The sequence below is a fragment of the Theropithecus gelada genome, chromosome 12 (genome assembly GCF_003255815.1).
Source record: "Theropithecus gelada isolate Dixy chromosome 12, Tgel_1.0, whole genome shotgun sequence".
Taxonomy (NCBI): Eukaryota; Metazoa; Chordata; class Mammalia; order Primates; family Cercopithecidae; genus Theropithecus; species Theropithecus gelada.
Window position 1 is genome coordinate 3257755 of NC_037680.1, and position 21533 is coordinate 3279287.

Genomic DNA, 21533 nt, shown 5'->3' on the forward strand with positions numbered 1-21533 from the left:
ACTGGCCCTCCTCCCATCAAAAGTCAAGAATGTTCCTCTCCCTGTCCAAGACTAAAATGAACAAGTAAGGAAATAGATTTTACTCAGCCTATTTCAACAGGGAGAGCACTCCAGAGACGATCAGTGTCTTGGCAGCGCAGTTTTGCCTTTTATAGGGAGGAAGGTGGAATGATTGACAGTTGGGATTGTTTTGCAATCAGGATAAATTTCAGTCAGGTGAACAGAAAATATTCTCTAACTAGTTTGGGGTCGGGGGAGTGTTCTAATCTCAACTAATTACTCGATTATCATCAGCGGGAATTTAAGGTCTGTCTGGCTTTATTAACAGGCTCAGAATAAAGGGGAAAGGTCTCTGGCCTCGTCACAGGCAAACAAGGGGGTCATCTGCACGCGTTTTATCTGAGTCACGTGGCGATGGGTGGTTCTTCACAGTGTGCCGTTCCAGAAACACAAATAGATGAAGGGGTTTCTTAATCACCGCTGTTTTCTAGGAACACAGGGCTCAGGTAAAGTTCAACTACACCTTCCTCGGTGTTTCATCAGGGGAACCCTTCTAGAAGCAAAGATGTGTACTTCTTACTGCTGGCCAAATAGCTTCTTAACAAGGATGAAAGAGAGGAAGACGCTGGGAGAGGAGGCGCCGTGGCTCGCGCCAGTTGGTAACGCATCACAGCTCGCGGTCGTCGTACTACAAGTCCCAGGGAGCAACGCTCGCTTTCTCGCCTACTGCGGGCGGGAACGAGGCGCCTCGGGGCCTGACGGGAACCACAGTGGTTTGGCTGAATGACGGAAAAGTCATTTGAGCGGGTCTTCATTTTTCGGAAGAGTATCTCAAAAGCTCTTCAAACAAGGCACGGACACAGAATCTAGAAAATGATAAAGAATCAATGATAACGTTATTTCCACGGGGGCCAGACCGGGATCCACCCGAGCAAGGTATTTAATTAAAGCCCGAGCTCCAGCTCAGTTTTCCCAGGAGTCTCCTTTCCGGCCGTGCCTTGGCGTCAGTGCTGTTCCGTCTTCTCATTGGCCGGTTGACGGGTTGCGGCGCCTGCGCGCTGCATTCCTTTGAGGGTCGTGGGCAGACGCCATTTTGGCCCCAGCGGTGCTTCTAGGAAGTAGAGCGCCGGCTCGCGTGCCTGCCTGCCTGCCAGCCTGCCAGCCTGCCTCCGCTTCCAGGTCAAAGCATTCGCCGTTGCCGCTGCCGCTTTCTTACTCTCCGCACCCGTTAAGTTCTCCTGTCGGGCGGGAGTCTCTGAACACTCAGCCGCGCCTTCCGGGGTCACACCGCCTGGAAGGAGGTGACGGGGGCGGCGCGGGGCGCGGACACTCCCCGCTGAGAGTCCGCCTGCCATGGACTCGGAATATTACAGCGGCGACCAGTCAGGTGGGGCAGGGACCTGGGGGACCGGGCTGGGGGGCGGAGCAGTTACTCGGCGGGTCTCGGCCTGGCACCCCGCGGGTGGGGGCAAGGAGGCCCCCGAAACCTTCCCTCCCGCGACCCGGCCCGAGGAGGGCAAGAGCCCACTCACCGGCTGCAAGCCTCGAAGCTAGAACGTTGGAGACGGGATTCTGGTGGGAAAGCTTTCTTCTGAATCGGCGAAGGTTTTTGCTGAAATTGGGAAGTCACTTTCGTATATTAAGCTCCTATTGTGTGCAAAGTGCTAGGGAAGGAGAGGTATCTTCTGTTAAGAGTTTTCAGTAGTTGAGTAGTTGGAGAATCCAAGGGGCGATGGGGCGGGGGATCCTTCCTACACTTTTCACTCCTAGTTAGGAGTGGTTTAATCTTGCCTGCAACACCGGACATAAGTGCAGGACGCATGTTTCAGTTGCATGCATAGAGTAAGGAATGCACTTCTGGCACTTGTGATTTTTGTGCCTTTCTTCCACCTTGAGACGGTTCCTCTTTCTCCTCACCTTCCTCACCGAAGTTTGGTCTCCTTTCTTTACTGTTTGTTTATTCTGTAAACTCTTACTGGGGCCCACTCTGCTGGCACGGTGCTCGGCACCTGAGATTAAGGATAAGTGAAGCAGAACCTGGTGTGGGAAACACGTGGGGTTTGCCTTCCCTTTGTGTGCTAGTTGTATTGAGGGTTCTGTCTCAAAAGTTCTTAAATACACCCACTATGTAGCCACAAAAATTGAAAATTAAAAAAAAATTTAAAAAAAACTTGAGTTCTCAATGGTTTAAGCGTTAAGCTCTTTACTGTTTTGAGTTCATTGCTTTTCCTTACATAGGACAGTGAATTGTAATGACTGCAAAGGGTTTTCCAAGCATGCACTGCTTAAAAACACCTTCCTAAGCCAGGTGCGGTGGCTTATGCCTGTAATCCCAGCACTTTGGGAGGCGTAGGCGGCCAATGGCTTGAACCCAGGAGTTCGAGACCAGCCTGGGCAACATAGTGAGACCAACACCACCCCCACCCCGCTACGCCCCTACCCCCACCCCCAACCCTCGTCTCTACAAAAAAATGCGAAAATTAGTGTGGTGGTGCACACCTGTAGTCCCAGCTACTCAGGAGGCTGAAGTGGGAGGATCCTTTGAGCCCTGAGCCCGGGAGGCAGAGGTTGCAAGTGAGCGAAATTACACCACTGCACCCAGCCTGGGCGACAGAGCAAGACTCTGTCTCAAAAAAAAAAAAAAAACCACTTTCCTGATACTTCCAAAATAGTTTTTTTTTCCATTCGTGTTTTAAAAAGTTACTTTTTAAAAAGTGGACCAGGCACGGTGGCTCACGCCTGTAATCCCAGCACTTTGGGAGGCTGAGGTGGGCGGATCACCTGAGGTCAGGAATTGAGACCAGCCTGGCCAACATGGTGAAACCCTTTCTCTACTAAAAATACAAAAAATTAGCCAGGTGTGGTGGCGGGCGCCTGTAATCCCAGCTGCTCAGGAGGCTGAGGCAGGAGAATCACTTGAACCAGGGGGGGTGGAGGTTGCAGTGAGCTGAGATCACGCCACTGCACTCCAGCCTGGGCAAAAGGAGCAAAAAAAAAAAAAAAAAAAAAGTAATTATATGTAATACCTGTACATAGGTTAAGTACTAAAAGAGGTAACAGAAAAATAGCAGTTCCCTGACTTACTCCCTCCACCCACTTCCCATTCTTTTAGCTGTTTGGTGTGTTTACCTGTGTATTCCTAATTCGTTCACTCTCTTGCTGCATCATTTTTAGGCATTCTCTAATGATGTTCTGTTGTGCTAGGACATTTTAGCCTGTGTGCCCCCTTCTCCCCTGTCTTCCCACTGTTGCAGCATAATCGTTAAACTTCAAAACTATTATTTTTATCATGACCGTATATTCTTCTTAGCTAAGTAGATTAGCTCATTAATATGATAGTATCATAATGATTCTTCTTTTTTTTTTCCCCCCCCCCATGTGGCTGCCTAAAGGAGAATGTGATTTCATTCTTATAGAACGTTTTGGTTTTCCTGTAGTTGACTACTTCATTTTTTAAAACTTGCTTATTTTTATAAAACTGTTAAGTCTTCCTATCTTCTCAACCCTAACTTCCTCTCAATACGATTTTACTCTGTATTTTTAAAGCATTGGGGCTGGGTGTAATCCCAGCACTTTAGGAGGCAAAGGCAGGAGGATCGCTTGAGGCCAGGAGTTTGAGACCAGCCTGGACAACATAGCAAGACCCCATTTCAACAAAAATATTAAAGAAAGTTGGGTAACAGTTTTTATTTACAATTTTATATATGCTTTTCTTGAAGAAATTTTCAGTAGTTTTGGACTGGAGTTCCTTGTGTTCTTCATTTGTAAACACATGCTTACTATATATCAGGTACTAGGCAGTGTTCTGGGCTCCAGAGATTTAGCAGTGAACCAAAATCCCTGTTCTTGTGGCACTTTCATTCAAGTGAAGAAGACCCACGTTAAACAAAATAACTTCAGGTAGAAATATTAGAAGGTGGTAAATGCCCTGGAGAGAAAGACAGATCCAATTTTAACATGAAGTTGAAATAAATTGTTGACTCGGTGTTTAGTGTTGTTTCTTAAGCTACAAATTGTTTTTATGGCGTAGTTTTGCTGCCACATATTTCAGAGTACGTGTTGATTGTTGGTATTTGTATGAGTATTGTCTTATTCAAAATATTAGCATCTTTAGTTATGCTTCCTCAGTGGTAACTTTTGCATTTACGTTATTCTTGATTCAGTGTGTTCATTTCACTGTAGATGTCATTCATCTTACACCATAAGTTGGTTTTTGTTTTGTTTTTAATCAGATGATGGTGGTGCTACCCCAGTACAGGATGAACGGGATTCAGGGTCAGACGGTGAGGATGATGTAAATGAGCAACACTCCGGATCAGACACTGGAAGTGTAGAACGTCATTCAGAGGTATTGGCTAACCAACATCTTTGGGAGGGCTTTTCCCTTGCATTCTGTGAGACCTGTTATGTTATAGGAGTTACAGAATCTCTGTGACAGTTTAGGGTTTAATCTCTGAGAGAAAAGGAGCATAAGTTAATAGAAAACTGCTTGAAAAATAAATAGGGATGGTCTGGTTACTGTTGAAATCACAGTGAAATACGTTCTGATTGGGTCACATTTCAAATGTTGGGCAGCTTTCAACTGTGCATATTGATTCAGAAAATGGGCCTGGCCTTTGATATTTGACTAAGTTTCCCTATTCTGCAATAATGTCCTAGTGGGGCCTTGAGCATTTGCATTCTGAAGGAATACCACTTGAAGGTTACGGGGGTTATCACCTGTCAAAATTTATGTCACCATTCGCCCTTCTCATTTTGAACTGTTATGGTGTGTATAAAGTATGTAATAATACTTTTTTTTTTTTTTTTTGAGACAGTCTTGGCTCTGTAACACAGACTGGAGGTACAGTGGTGAGATCTTGGCTCACTGCAGCCTCTGCCTCGTGTGCTCAAGACATCCTCCCACCTCATAGCCTCCTGAGTAGCTGGGACTATAGGCACAGGCCACCACGTCCAGCTATTTTTGTTTTCTTGGTAGAGTCGGGGTTTCACCATGTTGGCCAGGCTGGTCTCAAACTCCTGACCTCAAGTGATCTGCCTGCCTTAGCCTCTCAAAGTGCCAGGATTACAGGCGTGAGCTACCACACCTGGCCCGCAAATATAGTTTTAAGAGCTGTTTCTGTTTAATAATACAGAATAGTATTGGGTTTTGTGTACATTTTAACATATTTGGCCTAGTACGTAAATATTTCAGAACTGCTGTATTTGCCTTTCTGGTTATACATCATGTTAACAAGATAAAATTGGGAAATTTTTCAATAAATTCGCCTTAGGTCTTCAGTAGACATGACTGAAACAGGAATGATAAAGATGGAAAGATTTAAGAACTTTCTATGCCTTATATTTTTCTTGATTACACATATGCAGAAAACTGTCCAATTTTTAGTAGGTATGATTAGAGATTATATTATTGACTCTGTCCTTTGACAGTATATCATACATTCAGCAAGTATTTATTGAGCGCCTAATATGTGTCAGACTCTTTTTGCAGGTGCTTTGGACTTATCAGTGACCAGAAGTTAAAATCTTTCTCTTCTTAGGTATGTTTTTCCAGTAGGAGGAGAAAGACATTCAGCAATAAACTTTTTTTTTTTAATTGTGTAGTTTGCTAGAAGGTAACATGCTGTGAAGAAAACAGATAATTAGAACAGAACAAAGGATGGAGGTCAGGCTTTGGTGTTAAATAGGGACCGTATAGGCCTTTTATTAAGAAAGTGGCATTTGAACCAAGGTGTGAAGGGAGGCAAAGGAATAGCCGTGTGGATATGGACGTTTAGGGGGAGAACTCCCCTGGCAAAGACCCCAGGTGAGAGTGTGCTTGATGGCTTCAAGGAGCCAGTGTAACTGAAGTGGGGTCAGTAAGGAGTAGGGGAGCTCAGAGAACTAAATGTGGGTGTGGAAAAGGCTCATCTTCTATATATTTTGATGTCACTCAGGTTTTTTTCTGTGCTTTTAAACATTCAGAGTAAATTCCAATATTTTAATTAATGATAGTTGGAAGTTACTTAGTAATGTGTATGTTGTCACAGACTGTCCCAGACTTAAACAATAGTTTGACTTAAAAATTTTCAACTTTGCGATGTTGCAAGTGCTGTATGCATACTTTGAGTACCCATACAACCATTCTGTTTTTCACAGTATTCAATACATTACATGAGATACTCAACATTCTATTATAAAATAGGTTTTGTGTTGGGTGATTTTGTCCAACTGTAGACCTTACCTCTGTTTGGAGCACATCTAAGGTAGGCTAGGCTAAGCTGTGATGTTTGGTGGGTTAGATGTATGAAATGCATTTTTGGCTTAATGATATTTTCAACTTACTATGGGTTTATCAGGCTATAACCCCATAATAAGTTGAGGTGCTCCTGTATCTGTAAAGTTTAAAGAAAAAAATTAAAACCAGCATACTCCAACTACAGAAATGACTGTGAGCCTTTTCACATTATTTCTCCTGCAGTTTCATTCTGTCCCATGTATATGGTGTGTATATATTTTAACTTTACTTGAGATTTTACTATATATATTTTGTATCTATCTTTCTATCTATATCTGTGTATTTTGAGACAGAGTCTTGTTCTGTCCCAGGCTGGAGTGCAGTGGCGTCATCTCGGCTCACTGCAACCTCTGCCTCCCAGGTTGAAGTGATTCTCTTGCCTCAGCCTCCCAAGTAGCTGGGATTACAGGTGTGCACCACCACGCCTGGCTAATTTTTGTATTTTTAGTAGAGACAGGGTTTCACCATGTTGGCCAGGCTGGTCTCAAACTCCTGACCTTGTGATCCGCTGGCCTTGGCCTCCTAAAGTGCTGGGATTACAGGCGTGAGACACTGCACCCAGCCTATATATTATTTTTATCTCTTCGCTTAAGATGATACTTTTAGGTGTTTCCCTGTGTCATTGAACGTTCCCAATAAGTGTAATGTTTAATGGTTTCACAATAAGCAGCATTACTTACTCAGCAATTTTCTAATTATTGTAATTTATGCTGTTTAGCTGTTATATTAAATAACCGAAGCTGCCCTGAAGATTTTTGTACATAAACATTGGTGATCATTTTTTATTGTTTCCTTAGAAAGCTGCCAGGAGAATTGAGATTAAAGAGACTAAGACATTTTAAGGCTCTTCATAGAATTCCTCTCCAGGAAGGTTATGCTAATTTGCTAAACCACTAGTACTTCAAGAGTGCCAGTTGTACTGTATATAAGTGTTGAGTTCTGTGTTAATGTTCTTTTGCCTGTTTAAAATGACTTTTAAGAAGAAATTTTGTTTTCTCATTAAAAATTTTTTTTTAGAAGTAATGGGATGTTAAAAGAGTACAGTTGCATTAAATGAAGCAGTGCAAAGGCCAGGCATGGTGGCTCATGCTTGTAATCCCAGAACTTCGGGAGGCCAAGGTGAGCAGATCATGAGGTCAAGGGATCAAGACCATCCTGGCCAACATGGTGAAACCCCGTCTATACTAAAAATACAAAAATTAGCCGAGCATGGTGGTTCGCGCCTGTAGTTCTAGCTACCTAGGAGGCTGAAGCAGGAGAATCTCTGGTACCCGGGAGGTGGAGGTTGCAGTGAGTGGAGATCGTGCCACTGCACTCCAGCCTGGCAACAAAGCGAGACTCACTGTCTCACAAACAAGAACAAAACAAAAAAAATGGGGCAGTACGAATTACAGGTCCAAAGCCTAAAATATACTAATTTCCTATTGAGGCTGTAACAACTTGATACAACTTGGTGGCTTAAGACAACAAAAAATTATTATCTTATAATTCTGGAGGTCAAGTCCGAAATGGGTCTCACTGGACTAAAATCAAGGTGTCACAGGGCTGTGTTATTCTCTGAGGAAAAGCACATTTCCTTGCTTTCTTCAGTTTGCAGTGGCTACCTGCATTTCTTGGCTGAGGCTCCTTCCTCTATCTTCAAAACGAGCAGCATAGCGTCTTCACAACTCATTTTCTGACCTCTTGTTTCTGTCATCACATCTCTCTCTTACTCTGACCTTCGTGCATCCCTCCTGTACGAACCTTTGTAATTATAATGGGGCCTACCTGGATAATCCAGGGTAATGTCCCTAGTTCAAGGTCCTTACCTTAATTACATCTGCACAGTCCCTTGCATGTAAAGTGACATATTCACAGGTTCAACATGGACATTTTTGGGGGGCCATTATTTTGCTACCATAAGATGGTACTCACAGCATAATTTTCCCAATAATGGTACTTTTTTTTTTTTTTTAACCCCTCGTCTGTATTTTAGAATTTAGGCTAGTGTTTTTTTTTTAATTCATTTCATCTATAGTATTTACTCAGTACACACACACACAATCTTTAAGATAGTGGTCAGTATAGGAAATACTGATAAGATTTTGAAGACCAGTAATTTTTGCAGGTTTCTTAACCACTTTATTAAAAGCTCCTTTAGTTATTAAAAAAAGAAACTTACTTTTTCTTAAAATAATTGTATATGTCTATAAATAATCTCGGACAGGTGACAGAACAAGTCTCATATCACACTAAGAAAACGAGTTTACTGTAACACATGTATGTAATGGGCTGTAAATCTTTCTGTTTAGGGAGCTTGTTCTGTCCATCTGTCTTTGATGGGCCTGCCTAATGGCCGTTTCTAGTAACATCTCTGTTTATTCTTGTATGGTTGGCTTTATTTTTTTCTCCAAGATTTGAAAAACAGTAATCAAGATAAATGATATTTAAAAACTCAAAATTAATGCAAAAAAATGAGCAAAATATCTAAATCTTGAAGTTAGGATCAGTAACAATGCTGTGTTGGTCTATATTTGGGCCAGAGGGAAAAGGAAAAACCAGTACCAGTTACTCTGTCTTCACATTTTAAATATTTTGTTCATCATGGGTTTTTTGCATCAACGTTGATCTTTAAAAAGCACCTGTCTTGGGCTGGGCTCAGTGACTCACTCCTGTAATCCCAGCACTTTAGGAGGCTGAGGTGGGTGGATCACCTGAGGTCACGAGTTGGAGACCAGCCTGGCCAACATGGTGGTGAAACCCCGTCTCTACTAAAAATACAAAAAATTAGCCAGGCGTGATGACAGGCACTTATAATCCCAGCTACTAGGGAGCCTGAGGCAAGAGAATCGCTCGTACCGGGAGGCAGAGGTTGCAGTTATCTGAGACCATGCCATTGCACTCCAGCCTGGGCAACCAGAGCGAAACTGTCTCAAAAAAAAAAAAAAAAAAAAAAAAGAATCGCCTGTCTTTTAAAAAGCAGCTTTTCTTTTTCCCCTCCCCTCCACTCCCCGTTCCTTTCCTGGCAGAATCTTACATGGTAGGCCAGGCTGGAGCATAGTGGCACAATCACAGCTCACTGCAGCCTCAACCTCCCAGGCTTAAATGATCCAGACCTCAGCCTCCCAAGTAGCTGGGACGATAGGCATGCACCAGTACACGCAGCTAATTTTTGTATTTATAGTAGCAGTGGGGTTTTGCCATGTTGCTTAGGCTGATCTCAAGCTCTTGGGCTCAAGCCATCTGCCTGCCTTGGCCTCCCAAAGTGCTGGGATTATAGGTATGAGCAACTGTGCCTGGCCCAAAAAAGGGCTCTGTCGAGATCGATTTACATACTATACGATTTACCTAAAGTGTGCAATTCAGTGATCTTTAGTATTTCATAGTAGCCCAGCTGTCACCACAGTCAATTTTAGAATTTCATCACGTAAGAAACACTTTTGCTGTTACCTTTCTAACCTCCTCTTCCCTTTGCCTACCCCTCCCCACCCCACAGTCCTCAGCAACCACTAATATACTTTCTGTCTCATAGAGTCCCTGTTCTGGACATTTCTTACAAATGGAATGATAAAATATGGTATTTTGGGACTTATTTCACTTAGCATAATATTTTCAGGGTGTAGCCATGTTGTAGCACGTATCAGTACTTCATTCCTTTTTGTGGTAAATAATATTCCATTATATGGATCATACTACATTTTATTTATCCGTTCATCAGCTGATGACATTTGGGTTTTTTCTTTTGGTATTATGAAAAATGCTGCCGTAAACATTTGTATACAAAATTTCTGTGGACATACATTTTCAGTTCTCTTGGGTTTATTCCTAGAGAGGTAATTGCTGGGTCCTAACGTAATTCTGTATAATCATTTGAGGAACTGCCAGACTATTTTCCACAGTGGTTACACCATTTTACATTCACACCAGCTGAGTATTTAAGGGTTCTGATTTCTCCATACTCTTGTCGGCAATTATTACCTGACTTTTTGGGGTGTAGTTTTATTCTTTGCATTGGCTGTCTAGTTGTACCATTGCCGTTTGTTGAAAAGACTTTTCTTTCCCTGTTGAATGGTCTTGGCATCCTTGTTGAAAATCTGTTGGCCATAGGATATTTGGCTTCATTTCTGGACTTGAAAATCTTTTTCATATCTGCGTCTATCCTTGTGCCTGTACTAGTGTATTAACTACTATTGCTTTGTAGTATGTTTTGATATTGGAGAGTATGAGTCCTAATTTGTTTTTTTTCAAGATTCTTTTAGCCAATCTGGGTCCCTTGGAGTTACCTGTGTATTTTAGAATCAGTTTGTTGATTTCTGCGGAGATGTTAGCTGGGATTCTGCTAGGGGGATTGCACTGAATCTGTAGATCAATTTGGGGAATATTGCCATCTTGACAGTGTAAGGTCTGTTCATCCAAGAACATGGGATGTCTATTTAAGTGTTTAATTGCTTTTAACAGTGATTTATAGTTTTCTGTGTATACATGTTGGATTTCTTTGTTACATTTATGAGTATGTTACTCTCTTTGATTGATGCTTAGTAAATGGAATTATTTTATTAATTTCATATTCATATTGTTCCTAAACATTTTTCCTACTATTTCTAATTTTATGACATTGCGGTAGAGGAACAAACCTTGTATATTGCTATTCTTTTAAATTTGTCGAGGTCCGTTTTAGGGCCTAGCACATTGCCTATCCTGGAGAATGTTCCATGTGCTTAATAAGAATATATATTTTATTGTTGAATACAGGTTTTTTTTTGTTTTTTTTTTAACGAGCTCTTCTGTTACCCAGGTTGGTGTATTTGTGGCTCACTTTGACACAGCGAGCATGTGAAAAAATTATGGCTCATTGTAGCCTTCAACTCCTGGGCCAAGCAGTCTTCCCGCCTCAGGCTCCTGAGTTGCCAGGACTACGGCTGCGTACCATCATGCCTGACTAATTTTAAATTGTTTTGTAGAGATGCTATGTTGCTATGTTGCTCAGGCTGATCTCGAACTCCTGACCTCAGGTGGTCCTCCTACCCTGGCCTCTCAGCAGTGCTGGGATTACAGGTGTGAGCAATTGTGCCACGCCTAGTTCTTTAGATATCTGTTTGATTTAGTTGGTTTATAGTATTGCTGAAGTCCTCTTTCGAGCTTATGTCTAGTAATTCTGTTCAGCTGTGTTTTTCTCTTCTGTTTTGTGTGTATGTATGTGTGTGGGTGGGGGAGGGGGCAGGGTCTCACTGTTGCCCAGGGTGGAGTGCCATGACTCGATCTCAGCTCACTGCAACCTCTGCCTCCCAGGTTCAAGAGATTCTTCTGCTTCAGACTCCTTCGTGGCTGGGACCACAGGCATACACCACCACGCCCAGCTAATTTTTGTGTTTTTTGTAGAGATGGGGTTTCGCCACGCTGCCTAGGATGCCTTCTGTATTTTTTTAAACACTGAGCTCTGGGTAGGGGGTGGAGGAGTGGGAATAAGTTAGTAACCTGAAATCCTTTCAGCTTGCATCTCTTGGCATGGGCTCACAAGCCAGCGCAAGGGTGATTAGGGCCCCAGTATTCTCAGTGTGGCCCACCCAAGGTAGAGCCTTCTTTAAGCAAGTAAGGGTTGGTCAAAAGATGGGAATCTCCGCTTCTCAACCACAGTCTTTCGGAACTTAGCCACAGAAACAGGCTTCGGGAGCAGGATGAGAGATGCTGATGCCCTGCTCTTTCTGCAAAGGAAGCCCTCTGACTGAAGCAGGATAGAGAGGGAGCTCTGTGTTTCTGGCTACAGCAATCTGGAGTGGCGTCAGCCTCACTGAATTGTGAGGTTGGAAGGAGGGATTGATGTTGGTTTAAATAGTCTCTCTTGTGGAACTTGTGTAGGCGTTTCTTCATTTGCCCTTTGCCATTAGGGCCATTTGTAGAGACTTTAAGTGGTTGTTTTTAATAATTTTCACTGGGGAGAAGGTCAGTAGAACTTCTCATGCTGTGATGCCAAAAGTCCTTGTTTGGCTTGATGTTTATCTCCTACAGATTGGTCAGACTTTTGCGTATTCCTCAGTTTAAATCCCAAAGGGACCCATTATGCTTCTCTTGTCTGTTACTGCAATCTGTATTGGGCCCATTGAGCTCTTTCGTCTCAGGGAGATTCCTGTGTGTGTTTGGATGGGTGAGGTCCTTTGGGTCCTGCCTGTGGCCACACCTCCACAGAGAGCAGCCTTGTGTTGCTTTCCTGAACAAGAGATTCTTAGCAAGCCAGTTGTGGATACTTGGGTGCATGCCTGTATATTAACAGGACATTTAGCGTCTTGGTTACTGAGCATTAAATGAACTGCTAGTAACACATCCTCCCTATCGTTGATGACCAAAAACAGCCCCTTGAATTTCCCACTAACCCGTTGGGTGAAGACCCAAAACCGCCGTTGGGTTGAAAACGCTGAAATGGACAAATGAGGTGTGATAAACATAAGAAAGGAAGCAAGAAATACTCAACAATGTAGAAAATGAGCGATTAAACTATAAATAGGACGTTTATAAGAATGGCAATGCAGCTATTGGAATTGTTTTCAAAGAATAGTGACATGGAGAATTGAACATGTTACTTGTGATGCAGCATTTTTTTGGAGGGTGCCACTTCCTGTTGGCGGGAAACCTCTGGGGCCAGCAGTGTCCCTGCTTGGGCCTCGCTGGGCTCCGGTCTCACTTGGACTCTCCCTGCCCACTCGGCCTGGCAGGCTGCACTTGGTTTTTGCTACCGGCCTCTGCCAGCAAGACAGGTACAGAACGGCAAGAGGTGTGGGAATGAGCCGAGTGCAGGGTCTGGGTCTGGTCGCGGCACACAGCCAGGCAGGTCAGCTGCTGCGCAGGCGGGCAGCTCCAGGCACTGACACAGGTGCCGGCTCCGTGCGAGGCTGCAGCTGGACCCAGTGTGCCACAAGCAACTTCCATAGAAGGCGCCAGTGTCCAGACTAGGGGGATGTGGTGGTGCCTGAAAACTCAGATGCCAGGAACTGCAGAGCCCCAAGGGTGTCACAGCTCGGTTGTTCCCACCGCCCAGGGCTTGGCAAGCAGGTGCGTGTTACAGCCCTGCTTTGGAGAGTCCCGAGGTCTGGGCTCTCAAGAAGCACTACAGCTCTTATTCATTCCTGCTGCCCACAGTGTTGGCGAACGGTGGTGTGTCACGCCCAGCAATTTCTTCTCCCCCATTGCTGGGTAAGCAGGAGGGAGGGGTACAGTGTTACACCCCTTTTTGAGTCCTCCATTTGGTGGGTCCCAAGTGCTTTTCCTGCATCCAAGAAGAATGAGGTTACACGGACAACTGAGAGTGAGCAGGGTGGAGAAGAGTTTTATTGAGCGACGGAACAGCTCAGCAGAGAGGGGACCTGAAGTGGGCAGCCCCTTCCCAAAGGTGGGTTGTCCCCAACTGTGGCTAACTCTGGAGTTTTTATAGACTCAGAATTGGGGAGATACAGGCTGTAGGTAGCCTTGGGAAAGGCAGCATTTGATTAGTTAAAAATTAGTCTTATTCCGAAAAAACCACTAAGGAAAGAGCAGGCAAACGGGAATAAAGGTTCTCACTTCGGTCAGGTGCTCTAGCAGCTCAGTTTACTGCGTTTAAGCTATGTTTGACTTGAAGGTCATGTTTCACCAGGGACCCACCGCTATCTGCCTAGGAATTTGTCTGCTTCCTGCCGCTATTACTTGAAAGATACAAGCCATTATTGTGATTCTAGGTCCTAGTTTAATTGTTTTAAAATAAATTTACACAGAAGAGATTGAAAGGACTAAAATGTAAATGATGGTGATCTTTGGGTGTGATTCGCATTTGTTTTATTTCTGCAGTGCTCATTAATCTTTCAAATCAAAGGGAAAATAATTTGGTAGAATACTATGACATTTTATATGGTAACCCATTTTTATAAGCATGCAACAGCTAACTCAAAATGTACTAAAAAATTCAAAATTTAGAAGAACCTTGTGAAGAACCCTTTCATGTAAAGATAAACCTTTCTTTACTAGCTGTTTTTTTCCTTTTTAAATTTATCTTTAATATATATTCCCTTACTAAAAAATTGTAACTATTAGGTATCAAATTGTCTTTTCCTCGTAGATTAGTTGGAAGGATACATGGAAAGGTAGTTTCTTAAATTTGAAGGAAAGGTATTGAAGTTTAGATTTCTCAATCCAGAAGCCTGTAGAAGTTTTACACATCTGTCTTTGAAGATTTTGTATTCCCAACTACCCCTGTACCTCATGTGCAGCCCGAGATAGTTGACATTTATTTCTCTGTCCCCAACTGTGTTATTATATGGTTTCCAAATCAAGTTAATTAAACTTTTTTTTTTTTTTTTTTTTTTTGAGACACAGTCTCACTCTTACACCCTGGCTGGAGTGCAGTGGTGTGATCTTGGCTGACTGCAACCTCCGCTTCTTGGGCTCAAGCAATTCTCCTGCCTCAGCCTCCTGAGTAGCTGGGACTACAGGCATGCGCCACACACCCAGCTAATTTTTGTATTTTTAGTAGAGATGGGGTTTCACCCTATTGGCCAGGCTGGTCTTGAACTCCTGACCTCAGGTGATCCTCCCACCTTGGGCTCCCAAAGTGCTGGGCCGACGGGTGTGAGCCACCATGCCCGGCCAGATAATTAAACCTTTAGATTGGAATGCATTTCCCAAAAAATTGGCACTATTGCTTAAGTTTATTTAATGTGTGAAGATTTATTATTCATGTCTTTCTGTAAACATTTTTGAATGTTGATTGTTTACTAGGCATAGCAATGCAAACTTAAAACTTTAAGATGTCTGTGTGGGTGCGGCAGACCTATAAATATAGGTGACTACAATATAGTATGTCATTGTAGCAAGGATACATACCAAGCACTGAGAGGAAGGGAGGATGGGCTCAGTAGCCATGATATTTCAGCTGACAGAAGGAGAGACATTGCCAGTTGGAGAAACGGGTTAGGGGTGGCGGTAATTCTGTCTAGCTAGAAGAGCAATAGATACAGGGCCTAACATTAAGAAGGACTTGATATATTTCAGGAGTGATTGTTGTGGCTAGAAAATGGAATAGCTTAATGGAACGTGATGCTGAATAAGTAAGTTTGGGTTAGATGGCTTCACACCTTTTGTGGTAGGACAGATAGGGAAGAAGGGGAAAAACTCTCTAAAAATCTCTTTGAATAGTCATCTCTGGAAATGTAACTTTTTAATAAAGCAGTTTGAGCACCAAGCGGAGGGGTGGCCGTCAAATGTGACCTAGTTATAACTAGTTGCCAATTCTAGTTTTTGTTATTTTTACCATATATTCTTTTAGACAGTATTTTTGCCAGTTAGTTGTGTGGTTTTGTTTCAGCTGGTTTCTGTTTCATGGAAAATGTATCAGAGGAAATGCATCAAAGGAAATGCATATCTTAACATATCCAGAAGCCTGTAGATTTCATCTGTGTATAAAAGTACCCTCCCGAGTGTCCCACAGGAAAAAATGGAGTGTGAGACATTGAGGAAGATGTTGTTTGGAAATGGAACCTGGCTTCTCACGGTTTTTTGACTGTGAGCAAAGCGCAGTGGGCCCAGCCATCTGCCCTTGAAGTCAGTGACAACGCCGTTAGCTCCAGCATTACTTGAATTGAGTAAAGATGGCAGTCTGCTCTTGTTTGGATCTTTCCACCAGGGGGCTGTGTTAGTAAAAGGAAAGCATCCTTATGGGGAGGACATCAAAACAACTAAAAGATTTGTCTTGGCCATTGCTGTCCTATATCTTATTAGTTCTTTTGATTCTGTCTACATTTTCCTTTGTTTTTGTTTTTAGTCTTTGTCTCTGATTCTAATAATGTTTAATGCAAACATTATTTTCCATTTGTTTTATGTTAAGCGTTGCTTGTGGGGTTTCTTTTTCATTTTGGTGAGTATATTTTGAGTGTCTTTTTTATGCCGCAGGTAAAAGATACATTTTTACAGAATAGCCTCGGATCTTAAGGTCGGTGTATCAGATAAATGTAAATAAGTGTGTAAGTCACCTTTCAGTGAAATGTGAGCGTACAAGATGCCATGGGGATATGAAGGGAGGGAATGGCTAACCAGGTCAGCAGCCGTCACAGGATGTATTTGAGTTGAGTCTTGAAGGGGGGAGTGTTTTGTAATTAATGATTAATGAGATTGTGTTATTGATGGTACATAACATTTATTGAACGCTCACAGGCTCTGTGCTAACTGCTTTGCATGCTTTTATTCCTCAGAACTGCCCTCTACGGTATAGACACTATTCCTAATTCCATCAGATCAAGGACATGGAAACTTTGAAGAGTCAAGAAAATGTCCTTGATCACGTAGTAGAAAGTACCAGAGCTGGGGCTTGGACCTCAGGTCTTTCTGACTCTAAATTCCACGGCCTTAACTGTCACATTGTGTTGCACAAAGTCCGTTCATTCTACCTAGAGAGAAAGATGGAAGAGACCTCAGGAGATGAGTATTTTTGGCAAGTTTTTAGGCATGAAAAAGACGAGGTACAAGAAAGATATTCTTGGTAAAGGGAACAGCATTTGTAAAGGCACAAAGTTAGTAGTTCCACTCTACTGAAACTGGAGTAGAATTTCTGAAATGTGGTCAGAATCATGTGGACCCACATGTCAAAATTCAGATTCTGTGACACGTTTCCCAGATACACTGAATTAATATCTGTAGGTGAGAAGCACCAAAAGTTCGTATGGTTTTCTCCAAAGTTCCCCAAGTGATTTTTGTGCATACTGAAGTTTGGGAACTGCTGCTGTAACACATAGGGTTGATGGTGAGTGGAAAGAAGTGAGTCTGAAGAGGTAGGCAGGAGTTTGCATCATTATCATAAAATCCTAAACTTTGCTGGGAGGCCAAGGCAGAAGGATAACTTGAGGCCAGGCATTTGAGAACAGCCTGGGCAACACAGACTGTCTCTACAAAACAAAAAAAATCCGGACGTGGTGGCGTGTGCCTGTAGTCCCAGCTGCTTGGGAGACTGAGGCAGGACGATCGAGTTCAAGGCTGTACTGAGCTATGGTTATGCTAGTGCACTCCAGCCTGGGTGACAGAGTCATACCTTGTCTCAAAAAGACAAACCAAACAGAAAACAAGCTTTGTGTAGTTTTGTTGTTGTTGTTGTTACTCATCAGGAGTGCCTTTGTTTCTGACTCTTATTCTAAGATCAACTTTTGATAGACAAGGGACATTCTGGTTTAGAGCTTCACTATATTAAGTGTTTGCTTGGGAGTTTCTCGGTGTTGCAGCACTCCAGGAACTACGTGGGATTGACAGCATTGTTATTTTACTGCAGGGTGTCTCAGATTCTTTTGTGCTCATTAAACTAACACGCACTGACAAAGTCCTGTATGATAGTTTCAGCTGTGTCTTCTGGAACTCGGGCCTAGTGAAACATGCTTTTGGACATGCTTCTGTAGATACTTCCTCATGGAATTTACTGTGTGGCTTAGTGGTGAGCGTTTTTCCAGTTTATAATGGTAGAGTAGTATATACAACATCAAGTACTTTGAGTTTGACACTTCTGACCAGTCAAGAAGAAACAAAGTGTCCTGAGTTATTTGGGTCTGTACAAGTTTCCATTTGACAATGTAATACTTTGAATACTTTACAAATTATTATTTGATTTATAGCAGTTTTATTTACTTGGCAGTTTAAGAATGTCAGTTATCTCTCTGTGTATTGTGGCCCTGGTCGTCATAGTGTGGTTATTCTTTGTATACTGAGATAAACAAGATTGTTTATTATGATAGATAACCAGTAGTTGTTTATAACTGCAGTGTGATTGATGGCTAAGGAAGGAGGTATGAGGCATTATAGATGTTTCTTTTTCTTTCTTTCCTTCTTTTTCTTTTTTTTTTGAGACGGAGTCTTGCTCTGTCACCTAGGCTGGAGTGCAGTGGTGCGATCTCGGCTCACTGCGGCCTCCGCCTCCTGGGTTCAAGTGATTCTCCTGCCTCAGTCTCCCGAGTAGCTGAGACTACAGGAGCGCGCCACCACACCCAGCTAATTTTTTGCATTTTTCATAGAGACAGGATTTCACCGTGTCAGGCAGGATGGTCTTGATCTCCTGACCTTGTGAGCCACAGCACCCGCTGGCATTATAGATGTTTCTAAAGCATCTAAGGAGCTTCTGACTGCTCGATTTCTTTTACCATTACCACTAGGAAATGTCTTACATTATTTTAAAAACTACATTACATGTCAGTTTCAACTGTTGATTTGTTGTACTCATGTGACTTTTAAAAAAACTGTCTTTTGGATTTTTTTAAGCTTGCAATTTAATTGCCAAAACCACTCTAAAAACTTTAGATATTGTTTTGATAACTTTTAAGCTTAACTGTATAATTTCCAGCATACTCATCCCAAATTCTGTGGTGTTGTCGTCTAAGTGTATTCTTTAGCTTGAGTGTATCAGACTAGTACTTTTTAACTGCAGTTATTTCTCCCCTTTTTTGCCCTGTCGTGCCATACATAATGCTGTGTTTTCATGAAACTCATGAAAAATTCATGAAGATTTGTAAATTTCACAATCATTGTCTTATGCAGTGTCCTTGTAGGGGTTGTTTGTTTTGGAATGCCACACCATGCATCAGGAAACCTGGGGTAGAGTGTAGCGGGTGAGTTTTAGATGACTGCCCAGTATCTCTCACTTCTTTGGGAGTGACTCCCAGTGCTGTGCCCCGATCCAGCTGTAACCGATTGAGTCACAGTTTCTGATATTGCCTTGGCCAGTTAAGTCGTCTCTCTTGGGGATTTATAATTTAGGTTCTAGACAGTTTATAGCTAAGTCATGTTACTGATGGTACTCTAGTAAAATGATCCTTGAGTTCCCTTTTCTAAGCTCTCTGTGCTGCATTGGTACTTAACCTTCCCGAGTGTTTAGTCATTCAACTCACTTTGATCCTGAGAAGATTGTTCTTTTTTTCTGGACTTAGCTAGAGATGATTTCTGTTGTTTCAACTAAAATAAATCAAGTCACACATAGACATGGCCTTAGAGTTATGTGATGGGTTTGTCATGGAGAGCATTCCAAAAGCCAATTGCAATTTTCCTTTTTGCCTTCTGCTTTAATTGCCACTGCTGGCACTGTATGCCTCTCCCCACCCTCCCATCTTAACTCAGCCATCACAGACTCCATGCAAACACGCCTGTTGTCTGCACACCATTTTTTTTTTTTTTTTTTTTTTTTTGAGATGGAGTCTCACTCTGTCACCCAGTCTGGAGTGTAATGGTGTGATCTTGGCTCACTGTCTGCACACCTTTTTTTTTGCAGCTCAGTTTCATATAGATGCACTTCCAGTGCACTTTTGAAATATTGTACTTTGTGAATAGTGCATGTTACACTATACTGTTACGGTGTGCTTGGCTGGCTCCTCATTAGCAGCTCGTAAGGTCAGGCCCTGAGACGTACTCAGCCTGGTGTCTTGGCGTCTTGCACATAGTAGACATGAAATACATTCTTGTTGGATTAATTTTTCCTCATCTTATGTTATTCCCACTTAACGCCTTTATTACTAATTTAACAAATACACATTGAGCATCCCTTATCCAAAATGCTTGGAATCAGAAGTGTTTTGGATTTAGAATTTTTTCGAGTTTTGGAATATTTGCTTATACGTAGTGAGCTATTTTGGCAATGGAACCCACGTCTAAACACGAAATTCATTTATCTTATAGCTCGAAGGTAATTTTATACATTATATTAAATAATTTTTCACATGAAACAAAGTTTGTATTAGGTGCTTATGTTTGGAATTTTCCACTTGTGATGTCATGTCAGTGCTCAAAAAGTTTCAGATTTTGGAGTTGTCTGAATTTTCAGATTAGGAATGCTCAAACTCTACCTAGTGTGTGTGTGTACTGGAGAGCATTCTGCACTCTGAGGATGCCTCAGGAAAACAAACCAAAATATGTCTGCCTTCCTAGAGCTTACAATCTAGATAGTTCAATTTTCCATCTGCATTCTTTTAAATTATGAAGTATGGCTAAAGTAAACTTTAGGCAACATACAGAGTATTGTACTGTAATTGTAAGATTCTATGATATCTCTCGAGTCCTAATACCGTTTTAATAGATAAGTGCCTGTTTCAGTGGGATAATAGAGCTTGTGACTGACAAGGAATCCATTACAGTACTGTGCTGAGTGCCCGGTGAGAACTCAAGAAAATGTATTTAGGGATTTTGAAAAGTTTATGGTTTTGGAAACGTTTCTGAATGCTGTATTTCAGTGACTGTGTATAGCATTGACTCTTTCTTTGCAATGCTGTGCTGCCATAATGGTGATAAAATGTTTAAAAAACTCTTCAAACATTTGCCTTGTAGGCTTATTTTACAATTTTTCATATTATTTTTGAATTTGTAGACACAGCATACTTGGGTTAGTAAAAGTATGGGTTTTATGAGAACATTTTCATGCCATTTATTCTGTCATTGACAAGAATTATCTTGTCACTTAACGGTTTCATAGCATGATGTTGGCCATAGGTATTATTTAAAGGCTCTTTGGTCCCTTGAAAATAGTCTGTGGTAGGTTCACATAGCTTCAGTCATGTATCTAACAAATATTTGGCTCAGTAAATTTTTAGAGGGAATACTCAAACATGGAAATACTTTCACTTTTTAAGCTAGAATATTGTTACCATTTTATTTAAAGTTGAGCTACCAGATGGGAGACAAAATTCACTGGATCCTAAAACACTTGTTAGTATTTTGGCATGTTTAATTTTGTATATTTTTCCTCTGCATTTAAAAAATCATAGCTATAATATGCACATATCAAGTTTGTGCCCCAGAGCATGTTTTCAGAGTAATTATTTCAAGTAACATTATGTGTTGGTGTAGTTAGATGAATCACGTTCTCCCTAAAACTTAAGCTTTCTTATTTCTAGGGTTACTAAACACAGGACCATGACTACTGTAAGCCTCAATTTTGTTATCATGAGAAGTACCATAGGAGAGAGCCTATTGTGGTACTGGCTCTTACTGGCTACTTAGGAAATGTTAACTCCTCCTTTCTTTGTTTGCTTAAATTATCTTGGGAGAAGGTGCCCATACGTTATTTGACCCTTTAAATAAAATTAAATTTTATGGTTTCTTTTCCCTTAAATAATTTTAACCTTGGCCGGGTGCAGTGGCTCAAGCCTGTAATCCCAGCACTTTGGGAGGCCAAGACGGGTGGATCACGAGTTCAGGAGATCGAGACCATCCTGGCTGACACGGTGAAACCCCGTCTCTACTAAAAAATACAAAAAACTAGCCGGGCGAGGTGGTGGGCGCCTGTAGTCCTAGCTAC

The 21533-nt window shown here is 42.0% G+C and overlaps 1 protein-coding gene across 1 annotated transcript in view; it reads left to right on the forward strand.

Annotated features, from left to right (window-relative positions):
- Nucleotides 1–306: 306 nt before the first annotated feature.
- The window catches only part of IWS1 (IWS1, SUPT6H interacting protein), a 47133-nt gene continuing 25906 nt past the window's right edge, over nucleotides 307–21533 (forward strand). The window contains exons 1-2 of the mRNA XM_025404563.1: nucleotides 307–1387; nucleotides 4233–4348. Of these exons, the coding sequence (XP_025260348.1) occupies nucleotides 1354–1387; nucleotides 4233–4348 (150 nt within the window). The 5' untranslated portion in view covers nucleotides 307–1353. The remainder of the gene's footprint in view (nucleotides 1388–4232; nucleotides 4349–21533) is intronic.